This window comes from Polyodon spathula, chromosome 30, assembly GCF_017654505.1.
Source record: "Polyodon spathula isolate WHYD16114869_AA chromosome 30, ASM1765450v1, whole genome shotgun sequence".
NCBI classification, from domain to species: domain Eukaryota; kingdom Metazoa; phylum Chordata; class Actinopteri; order Acipenseriformes; family Polyodontidae; genus Polyodon; species Polyodon spathula.
The window spans coordinates 7,142,264-7,154,787 of NC_054563.1; the positions used below are offsets into that span (position 1 = coordinate 7,142,264).

General features: G+C 39.4%; 1 protein-coding gene across 4 annotated transcripts in view; it reads right to left on the reverse strand.

The window, feature by feature from the left end:
- The window catches only part of LOC121302685 (stromal interaction molecule 1-like), a 54,236-nt gene extending 46,259 nt beyond the window's left edge, over positions 1-7,977 (reverse strand). For 2 of the 4 annotated variants that reach the window (XM_041232755.1, XM_041232754.1), the window contains exon 1: positions 6,093-7,977. In XM_041232755.1, coding sequence (XP_041088689.1) covers positions 6,093-6,222 — 130 coding nt within the window. In that variant the 5' untranslated portion in view covers positions 6,223-7,977. The remainder of the gene's footprint in view (positions 1-6,092) is intronic. The other 2 variants (XM_041232757.1, XM_041232756.1) reach the window with 1 other exon arrangement.
- Positions 7,978-12,524: the final 4,547 nt, after the last annotated feature.

The following is a 12,524-nucleotide window of genomic DNA, read 5'->3' on the forward strand; positions in this document are numbered from 1 at the left end:
GCATTGACACTTGCAAAGGATTTAAGTATAGGGTATAAAACATAGTCCTCTTTTAGAGACCACCTGTGTTAAGAGGCCACTATTTGACTGTCCCTTGAGGGGTCTCTTAATACAGGTTTGACTGTAAAAGGATTAATTACAGGTGTGAGTACAGCAACTACTTCACTGCAAATTCTATACAGAAGATCGCTTAGGGAGACTTATCCCTCAGGCTCACCCAGCAGGAGATGTGGTGGACACACTGCCTATCTCTTACAGTCATCTACACAGACCAAAAAAATAAAAAGAGTATATATTTGCCTAGTCTGCAATGTATTAGGGCTGTGTTCGAATGTTCGTTCTCTAGCCAGGAATTCGAAGGTTCGTCAGGCTCATTCACGCACTGTATGCTTGCTTGTTTTTTTCCCTCTGTTACCAGAAATCGTTTGACAATGTGAGAGTACCATAAATCACACATTAAATGCCACTCTCATGCATTCTATGTAGCAACTCTATATGGTGCTGATACCGTGTACGGAGCAGGGTATAGTATGCCAAAACAAATCAAGTTCAGTTGAAACTCAACAGGAAAACCAATGTCACAGAAAGGTTTGAAAATAGACTTGAAAATCCCCATTTGAAAGAGTGTGCACATGTATACTGTATGCACTTTTTATTTATTTATTTATTTTACTACACTGCTATAGGATTGAAAAGACTCAAGCCTTATTGGAGGCAGGGAGGGATATGAAAAGTAGAGGTAGCAAATACTCAAAAGTTTAGAAGAACACACTGTACTGCATTTGGAATGTCAGAAAACTAATGAGTAGACCTTCACTACAGTGCTGTTAGATTTTTATAAGACTACAGGAAACGACTTGTCTCAATAAAGGTTACTGTTTATTTTACATGAATATTTTTGACTATAGTTAAACCATTCTGCCACATGAGGTACATGTACTGACTTTTTAGACAAATAAAGGGGACTATTTGAACACTGCTATTTATAGGGGGTGAAAAAAAAAAAATTTGCAGCTTCAGAAACAGGTGCTATTTAAAACCCCACAAGAATCTGCAAACATACCGCAAGCAAGCACATGATAAAAACATCCGAGTCTGAGAATGGGCTTCTCAGCAGGGCTGCAACTGGCTTTCAAAATGAAACATCAGGCATCACGTATCCCACTGTGTTTCTTTCAATAACACAATAATAATTTAAATGTGAACTGTTCGCGGAAAAGTGTTAAGAGGGCTCACTTTAAGCTCAGGCCATTATCAAAACGGGTTGGTCTCACAGTAGATTTCCCAATAAGCAGGCTGGTACTGCAGACAGTTTCCCTCTGAATCCTGGAGACATGCTGCTACTGCACTGCACCAAAAACCGGGAAGCCGCTCATCTAGTATGAACCACAGTCAGGGAACCTGCAGTGTCGTCTCCTACAGATACTCAGCTTACTGATTAGAAGGCAGTGAAGCCCAGTAATAGAGTGGAGGACTGGCAGGTACTGAGGAAGACTGGTTTAAAATGAAGAAGGAGGAGGTAGCGAGGCTTAGTGATTCGAGTAGAGGACAGAGACCTAATGAGGAAAACAGAAGTCTATGAGGTTTTTACAGCAAGGGGACCGTAAGGAAGCATGGAATATTGGTCATGTGTTAAAAGTGGAGAAACTGTGGGATTTAAGAAACCATAAAAGCAAAAGGTGTACTGTAAAAAACAAGCACACATGCCATCTTCTCCCCCTGTCTAAAATAGATATTTGCATACTACATAGAAAACATCTGAATCACACGTAAACGATTTGCATGCACAGGCGTTTTCCACTTATAACATTCACCCCCTCAGGAAAGCTTCCTTTCAATGTCCCCGCCACCTCTTATAATTCTCAATTTAAATTCTCACCAGTACCACTCTCACACATGAACAGAGGTGTAACGATTCATTGAGTATCAATGCTCACCAAATGTTTCTTGAATAAAGAAGTGTGTTTTATAGTTGGTATGAATACACACGCCCAATACAATAAAACCGAAATATATTATTAATATTGACGAAGACGTTCTTCGAACTACTAAATCTACATTCTTTTCATACTTATATTTTGTAAAAAGTCCTACTTTCTTTCTATTAGCTACCTCACATATCAAATTAAACAGGGTAAATTAAACCCACAACATGATACTCCAATGAATATGGAAACTACCCCAAGTTTAAAGAACTAATGGCATTGGGCCCCCAAGTCATTAGCCCAGTTCAATTTGAACAAATGTTTACAGACAACTGTTTGTGCTCTTCAATCCTTGCAAAGCAGAACACAGCTTAGTGTGCTTTTTCGGCACAGTGACCAAACACATAATCCATGCTGGTAGATGGGGCCATTCCAGGTTACCCTACAGGTAGGAGCAGTGTTTCTCCACATAGTGTTAGGGAGCTAGGCTTCAATTATGTATAGAATCCATATCTTAGGTTTGACTGGTGAAAAGAGCACCAGCAGGAAAAAGAGGTCGTCCTTCCATCTTAAGTCCTCCTGACTGGTAAGTGGGTGGCAACACTGCAACTTCAATAGTGTTGACAGTTTGAATTAAATAATAATAACAGCAACAACAACAACAACAACAACAACAATAATAATTTGCCTCTCTCATCCAGACTAATTAAATAGCGAGAATGACATTTTATAAGATCACCATTTACTGCACAGTATTTCTGCGATTTTCTTTTTCAAAGTTCAAAATCAATGGCAGTTTCCAAATTAAAGGAGAGGACTGTTATTTGCATACAATTTTGCAAAACAAACGAGCGACAATATTATTTTAATGTAGGTCATGGTGACCTAAAGCAAGAGAGCCAACTGCGGTTACATCATCTGTGCAGTGCGAATCGCAGCTTCACTTTCCAGGAGCCCTTACGTGCACGTGGGTGGAGATCTTTGCACAACACCACTGCTCGAAGTTTTCGGTTTTAACCGTTAACCTAAAAAACAACCCCGAAGACCCATTTAGAAAATTCACTTTTTATTTTTTTTTAAACGGATAGACGTGTTTTGGCAAAACAGTTTAAATAATGTCAAGCATTCACTACTGTTTATACATAAAGAAAATGGCTTTCAGAAGCCGGGCAGTGTGCAAAGACATGCTACTGACCAATCATCAATTTTGTCAGCATACGTATTACGCTAGGAAAGTCAATGCATCATTTGCTTAGCAACGGGCTTAACGACCACGAACCGGGTTGTAAATAAACCAGCAAGATGGCATCGCGTTAAGGTTTTATTCAGCAATGAACCGTAAGTTATTTTATATAAAACTGATGTACAGTTATACTTCTACGAATGCATATTAGTTTTTCTTGTGTACAATGCCTGCCTAATTATTATTTTTATTATAGCTACATAAATATCAAACCTTAAATCAGAGTACCATGATGAAGGTTTAATCGGAGGAAACAATGTAAACGACTTCTTGTATTGATCTGGGTGAAGCAGGCGTCTGTTGATTCTGTCTCTATGGACAGCGTTGCTCGGTGCTGCTCATGAACTTACAATTGAACACTAAAATCAGTGAAGCACAATATTACTGCATTATTTAGAAGTATAAATACTCAAGTAAACATAAATAAAAATCACAATACTCCAGTAACAACTTATTTTAAAAGCTATTCCAATGCTACTTTCAAAATTATTGTTTGGACCATTCACCTGTGTGACAAAAAGGCTTTCCCTCTGTAGATCTGACAAGTTACAAATGAAAAAGACAAGAAAACATACATTAATACAAAATATTTATAGGCCTATGCATTTCACAACTTCCTTTGTTCTTCCAGTTTTTATAGTACTTAATTTACCCTGGCCACTAGGCCTTGTAATACAGATAAAAAAAGAGCCTCATTTGTTTTAAAGGAACACCTTTTAAGACACTGTTGATTACAGTCCCACAAGCTTGGATTTCAATGAACAGGAAAAGGTACTACAGTATTAAGGTACATTTTAATGTACCATTGCAGGCCATTGTTTAATCAGGAGCAGTCATATTTATATCTGAACATCAGCAAAACGGACAGTAAACTAGAAGCATCAGGACAGGCCAACACAGTTTGTTGGTTTGACATGGAATGATTCCCCTTGAGAACCATAATTCCTCTCCAATCCTAAAGCACATTAACCCAAAATAACCTAAAGACACCAGCTCTAATCACATGGCACCACACTCAGGGTCAATTAAGGATAATCTGTGACACACAAGCTCCTAGTAATATAGGACAACCTGTAAAATACTTTTTTAAAAAAAAGTAAAACGACAAAGCAAGGGACAAGATAATGTACTAACTAGGAAAAACGCTGCAAGTGACAGGAGATCAGATGATTTAAGATAATCAGGATTACTGTGATAACTGGTTAAAAATTATCATTCCATTTTTGTTCAAACCCAGATATAACATAGGAATCCCACCATATGAAGGTGAGCACTACTTTGTCCCACAATGCACCTCCTCCGTAATTTCACACACATGCACAATAACAGGACGGGAATCTCTTCAGGTGCCCTGCATTACAAGCAACACCGTGGTAGTTAAACTACTTACTGTTGCTGCATCCAGGATCGTACACAACAGCGACTGTTATGAAAAACAACCATGTGCTCTGGATTATTAATCACGCTACCAAAACTAATACAATAGCGCCCAAAACAAACCAGTCCAACACTTGTCCACAGAACACTGCCCACTAAGATTAATCTTAAGAAAATGGCTGAGCATTGACCAAGAGTAGTGAGAGCGCTCTCTGACTAAGAAGTGGCCAGAACAGAATCTATTGGCTGCTATTGGTTATTGTATAACAGTTGAAAAGGTTGGTTTTTCACTTCATGCACAGACTCCTAGTACCAATGGCATAACAAGCATCGATTTATCAGGATATGTCTGAATTATCAGGGGTGTGTGAGGCTTTGCCATATCAAATTAGTCATTCATTGCCAACTGACTGGAGCATTTGACTGGGGGAAAAAAAAGTTTTTGTGCAGCTAAACGACCTTATAAACTCAATAACAGACTGATGACATAATTTCCTCAATATGGGTATGGTATTGTAAACTATGTTCAGGAATGTTCTGGGTTACAAGTGAACTATTTATCTATGGTTAACGTTTGTAATTAAATGGCTGGATTGTAAACTTCATACACATAGGTTTTATTTTTTTTAAATAGGGTTTACATATTGAACGTCTTGTTATGTGAAATATGTGCTACATTTAAAAATATCAGCGTGCCAATTTCAAAACGGCCTGCCAGGCAGTAAATTTGTGAATGGGCCACACCTATCAAAAGTTCATATTTAACAGTATCATAAAATGTTCTAATTCTATAGCAGTCACACTAAAACCGTGTCCACAAATGCTAGTTTAAACAAAAATATTTCACGTCACTCACTAAAATGCTTAATTTCAAACAATGTGTTTACTTAGAAGTCTACCACAACTGGTGAGAATTATATCAGAAGCTTATTCTCAGGTTAAATATGTAGATTATTCAGATCGCCCTATTCGGCTGCTTATTCAGTGCAATGCCACGCAGGACCAAAACGCCTTATTTAGCATTTTTCACATGCAAGGGCTCCAAATTTGAACACACACTGTCCTAAACTGCATAACTGGACCATACTGCATTGGAAACAACTCAATCGAGTTACACTGCTGTTCTGAAACAAAATAGCTCAATCATCCAGCGCTGCACAGGCACGCACAACACGCTTTTATCTTGGCCAAGCTAACTGCCCCACAAACCCAGCTCAATTTAGACTAAATACACCCTCATTTTAAAAACCATTTCGATTTAGTTTCTACCCTATTGCAACAAAACACGCACACGGGGCTCTGCATTACCATTACTCGTTACAGGTTGAAGATACAAAAAGTAGTTTTACCTAAACATGTATATTCTATTTGTAGTATAGCTACTGCATAAGCGAAACAATCTCACCGAAAATTTGACAACAGAATTCTGTGAATTAGGTTTATATACCCCCCATATCAGTGTCCACAGTGTTGAGTGTGTGTGTTTATCATGCAAAGCTGATGAATTACATCCCCACACAATTAAAGATTCGCCTGTGCCTGCTTACCTGAGACCCAGGGATCTGCTTCTTGCTCTGCTTGGGGCTGGCCTCCTTGCTGCAGCTTTTCTGCCCGGCTCTCACTCAAGACACACAGACACACTATCCAAACGGTGACCATCTTGCTGAAATCCATCATGTTGCGTTAAATGTATTATATATCGAGTTTAAGTCAACGAGTATAAGATGGCGAGGCTTTGCTAGTTGCAACACAATCCTTCCTGGGGTTTTCTCGTAGTATAGCTCCAATAAATATCTCCCTGATTCTGTCTGTGCAATACAAAAGGGAGGGAGGGAGGGAATCCTTCGATCTGTTTTAGTTCCAGAAAACAACTGTTTTATTTTGCAGAGTCTAGGAGCAATTCAAATTCTTCAAACTACTCAGAGCTGTAAGTAAAATCGGATCCCCATCCTGCACAGCTCACATTTGATTAATTAAATATCCGTTTCCTCAAAAAATTCACAACAAATATACTGTTGCCGTAAAACTACCGTAAGTTAATGTTGCTGTCATCTTTTACAAATGTTCAACGAATTATAATGCAACTCGAATACACGGTCTGTACTTGTTAAAAATTAACATTCCAAACATACAGTTTGCGTGACAACGCTTTTATTTAAAAACTAAAAACATTAAAGCAAATTCCGAGTTTGGCATTCTGGTGGTCCTGAATTCTAGAAAATGACAATGCTAATGTATTAACTTTACACATCTGCTTTAAACTAAAATACATATAGATAACAGTATACTAGCAGAATGTACTTAAATCATAGAATATATTGAATGGTACCTTTGGCAAGGCCACGTACCCTATTTTCCCTTCAACAAGTCTGCTTCAGCCCTCAAATTATACTGAAACGTTATACTGATAAAGTTCAGATGAAAGTAATGCGATTAACGGTTGTTTCTTTACTATTGATTACGTAAGGCCTCTGGTTGTATGTTTCCAAAATACAATCTGACCAGACTCCCTGGCACTAGCCAGAAATGTATTTATATGTATAGCTCTCTTTCTCTCTCCAATTATAAATAACGAATTACGGCTCTTCCAGATACCGATGCCCGTGCTTCACTGTTATCACTACCAGCCCCGAGGAGAAAATATATTCATGCTGCTGCTGTTTCTTTTTCTTATTGTTATTCCGCACATGTTTATTAAAAGCTCACCCCACCGCTGCAAAACAAATGCGCTTTCGACTGTAGCAATGTATTGCGTGGTCCGGGTAACTGGGCAATGCGGGCGTATTTTTTTTTGAAGATCTCACGCATACGTTGTGGTATCTCGTCTGGATCTTTTCGTATAGGTGTGTCCACTGTCAGTTCTCAATTTTTGGACATATCCTGGTTATAACTTTTTTTTTCTCTAAGGGAGAGCTGTCGTGAACTGTACACTTGATCCTTGGTTTAGAATGATTTTCAGGTGACTGTTTGCGTCAGTGTTTTCCGTTCCTTGTATTCTGTACGTCCCAACACACCGGAGGATTCCTTTTCAATCCCGCTGAGAAATTCAAGCGAGACGACGATTCCCTGTATCTGCTGCTGTTTGATCAGCGTCTGTCCAGTCTCCCCGCTGCGGTTATCCTGTGCAATCGGCTCTGGAGATGCAGCTCTGACAGGCCCCCTTCCTTGCTAAACTCTCAGTTTCCACCCCCCGACCGCGGAAAACAAACGACCGATACAAACACTCCCAGTCCTGCTGAATTCTGTAGGCCCCTTGGCTTACAACAATCCCGTCGGTTCTCTGTGCGAGATTAAAGCGTACGTCTCCAGTAACAGCAATTAGCTATTCATTTCTAATAATAAACACTCTTCAGACTAAATGAATTGCTGTAACTCCTGCAGGGCTCTACTGCAGTTTCGACTCAGTAAGGACCTCCTCCGTTTCACTCTGCGTCGGGAAAACCGCAGAAGCCTTGGCTTGGTCTGTTCCCACAGCGCCACCTGCTGCACAGGAGTAACGTTTTTCCCTTTTCTATGTTTTAAAATCGACTGGGCTCAAATGCACCATCTGCAGGAATCAACACACACACACACACAGCAGAAATATCCTGCTGTGCTAATTTTCAAATCCTCCAACACAGGATGCAGGACTAATAAAATAATCACTAACACATCAGGATTCAGTACCATGTCGGCTAGAATCTGCGAGTGAACCACGCTATGGAGATGCCAAAATATGTATCCTCTTGGGTCACAACGCCAATTGAAATAACAATCCTTATAATATAACTCATTAAAGTTAATTATCAAGCTCCTGTTACAAGGAGCATGATACCACCAGTGCTGCCTGCTTTCCTTTCTGATGTGTAGGTTGCAACCCTACAGAAAATTCCAGCAAATGCTGGTGATTAATAGTTGAGACATGAAACAAACTTGCTTCTTGCTGGGCACCCAGCCGATATATTATGCTCTTATATGGAATCCCAGACAAGGTTTACAGAGATTTATAATGGACCTATTTTGTCTGGGACCAGCTTAACTAGCTCCTCAACAATCAGCACTGAGTTTCTTGAACCAGTATGATCAGTGAAACCAGCAAACCTGAGCAGCATACACCAGTGCTGGACAGTGCTAGAATTTACCTCGGGAAAGCCAGCTGTTTGGGAAAGCACAGGCAAGCACAATGATTGTCAGACAACTATGGTAAAGCATGGTAAATGTGTGGAATAATAAGTGCGTGAAAGCATAGCAAACTACAAAGTTACTGTGTTGTGGAGTCTCTTTTTCATGACCAACAAAGGACCTCAATAAAGAGCTGGTTGTAAAATAGTGATATATTTAGCTTGTCTCCAAATTAAGGGTCTGAATACAGAGTTATATTACTGTACGGTATATCAATTTGATCATTAAACTTTTAGCTGCTTTGAACACAACAAATGTAGACAACCCTAAATTCTTGCCATCAACTCCTTCCACAAGAGGCAGCAACTGTCTGTTATCAAGGGTAACTGCCCAGCAGCACAGCATCATAAGAAAATGAGAAAACAGCACAGCTTTTGGTGATGGTTTAAAATGAAAAGCACAACTTTTGCTGATATCACAATTCCACCTTCTACTGTTGAATCCATAGATCCTGAAATTTGACCGGACCTCTTTACTCTAGTCCAGTATGTTCACATCTTGTTCTCTCTCAAACTATCTTATTTTCTTTGTACACTTCATTTGGATGGAAAAAAAACAGTTGGCCTTTGTTAAATCGCACAGAGTTGATGGCTGTAAATCTTACAGTCCCCTACCTATCCATTACATACTGTATCAGTTAGATTCATTCACAATTTGTGCCAGAGAATGTCCATCCTATTGTGACAAAAACTGTGATGTCTTTCCTTTCTGAATATGCATTGGCACTGTTATAAGATGCTGTTAATGGATGGTGAAAAAGCCACTTGTACAGTTACATATACATTACTGGACATTGCCTTCTTGATTAAGTGTAGAGACCAAAAGATTTTGATCGTAAACATCTCAGCACGTCAAAGTAAAAAGTATTGAAATACATTACAGGTAAAAGCTATCACAGAAACTCCTATTACCCACACTCATTATACTGTAATATACTGTCACTGCATGGTGTTGCAGGGAGTGGGTTAAAACAGCAGTGGAATAATTGCATGAACACCACCTCATGACATCATATATACTGTATTCAAACCAAATACATAATTAGATTAAAAGATACTGCCTTCACCATATGACAATTATTTTCAACAATGATGTCAGTGCATTTCATTTCACAGAAATGTTGTTTGGTATTCCACAGTAGATATAACTGTGTGCATTAAATAACTGAGGGGCTCAGAGTGAGAATCTTTCCCTTTACTGATGAAATCTGCTCTGAAGTGTTCTGAGCTGCTCAGGGGGCGCGGAACTGAGAATGCAATTATATGGGTTCTTTCACTGAGCGGCTCAGTTACTTAACACACTCTGTTCATGGATTTAGAACAATGTGACATCATAACCTATCCATAGCCAGAATATGTTCCACATTCTCAAGCTGAAAATATCAGTAATCTGTAAGGGTAACAGCGCTCATTCTCACACTCAACAGCAAGCAGAGCTGAAACTATTCTGTTTGCTGTGAAACGTTCAAGTTCCACAGCACTTAGAAATCTTGAAACAACTTTTTTTGTTTCACAGTAAAAGTACCTTATGATGACGTCAAGTACCTTGACCACAGAAATGCCATTTGATTCATCTCTAACTTAAGTAAGCTGAATGGACTGCCACCAACATCTGACACTAGCTCACTGATGAAATGTGGCGCTAATGAATGGTCAGTGATAGCTGAACACTTAGACCTATGCAGCCTCAGGCCAGATGCATGGGAATCCTTATATTGAGCTTGCACAGCTCAGTTAAATGACCCACACTGCCCCTGTGTTCAGCAATAGAGGGCCAAATATGCTTCAGTTTCTCCAACAACTCCCGATGAAGATGAGGCGAAGGAATCAATAAGCACCTGTCTGTCTGACATCTGAAAATAGTTTTGCACATTCATGCCTTGCCGTTGCCTGCCACTGTTGCGTGTAGACGTGAGGTAGTAGATGATGTACCATGTCAATCATAAAAATCGTTACCTCTGAATGGTGGAGCTGTGGGGAAAGGCGGGCTGGGGAATCTTGTGCATCTGCTGCAAAACTGACAGTCCTTACAGCCTATAGGAACGCGCAAGTGTCTCTGCAGGCGTGAGGAGGATCTTCTGCTTTAAACAATAACATTTGCAATGTTCACAACACAAAGCAATTGATCACCCGTATCATATGATCCAGCTGTAGCGTAGAATGATGACGTAATTTAGGAGCCTGGCACGCACGACTGCAGGGCTGGAGTGCTCAAGGGTGTATAAATGCAGCCTCAGAAATCTTGCTCGTGGTGGCATGTGGGAGATGGGTATAAATGCAACCTCAGAGACCTTGTTTGTGGTGGCCTGTGGTGTATAAATGCAGCCTCAGAGACCTTGCTCGTGGTGGTCTGAGATGGGTATAAATGCAGCCTCAGAGACCTTGTTTGTGGTGGCCTGTGGGGTATAAATGCAGCCTCAGAGACCTTGCTCGTGGTGGCCTGTGGGGTATAAATGCAGCCTCAGACACCTTGCTCGTGGTGGTCTGTGAGAGATGGGTATAAATGCAGCCTCAGAGACCTTGTTTGTGGTGGCCTGTGGGGTATAAATGCAGCCTCAGAGACCTTGCTCGTGGTGGCCTGTGAGAGATGGGTATAAATGCAGCCTCAGAGACCTTGCTCGTGGTGGCCTGTGAGAGATGGGTATAACTGGTTTGGTTTTGGAGTAGCCTAAATAAGCAAATCTTTGTATGGGGGTCAGGCTTTAAATTTAAAGTATTATTTAGTATTTTTTAAAATGTATTTAGAAGGGAAAGCCTCTAGAATATCACCAGATTTTATTCAGAGTAGCTAAATTAGCTGCATCATACGTCACATTCTCATTTATAAAATCTCCATCGTGTTTACAAGTCGACAACTCTGTCGACCAATTTGCTAAACTGGCAACAATGCCACGGAGAATTCTGTTGCTGTTCATAGTTAGAAATTGTGATATCTTACTTTTTAAAAAATCATAATAAAAAAAGACTAATGCTGTTTTACTGTAATGCGTAATTACTGTATAAAGCAGTTTAAGCTGGTGCCTTACATACCATCTTTGTATTTCATCTTTGTATTTCTATCTTTCACTATCAGCTAAAATCTTTAGCAGGGGTTAGTAAACCTAGAGGTTTGCTTTTTTTTTTTTTTTTTTTTTTTTACACAGGACCCAAGCTTTAACACATTCGTTAAAATGTTATTTTAGTAAAATGACACATATTGAAGGTGGCTTTACATTGCAGTCAATTGTTACCGCTGTAAAATTAGGTACCCTACTTAAACAGCAACATGTTTCAGTATGCAGGCATATTGGACACTAGTGTTCAATTTTCATTTTACAGCAGGTGGCGCCAATGACACTGTTTCCACACATCTGCGCGAGAAACCTGTTTATTTATATTATTGAACTTGGTGAACTTTATTTTCAATACTCTTAAAGTTAACTAGCATTACTGATGGTCACTCAAATACATACTATATTGAATAATATAACATATATAATTATACTAAATTATTTTAATCTCAAAGCATACCAGGTGTACATCTTCAATCTGGAATGTGCGTACCGTATATTTCAAAGGCAATGCTAAAGGTTACCTCTACTTTCTGATACAAATTCTACACTGTAGTTCAGTTTCACTCAAATGGTTAAGCAGCATCCAGGCCATGTGACCTACAGCACAAGAGGAAACACCTTTTAAATGATCTATAGCGTCGTACTTAAATCTACATGTCTCAAATTAAAGTATGAACAGTAAGCAAAGAATAATCATATCTTCAATATGAGAAAACGGGAGCAATGATAATGGATTTAAAAACCTCGTTTAACAGTGCTGTAATTG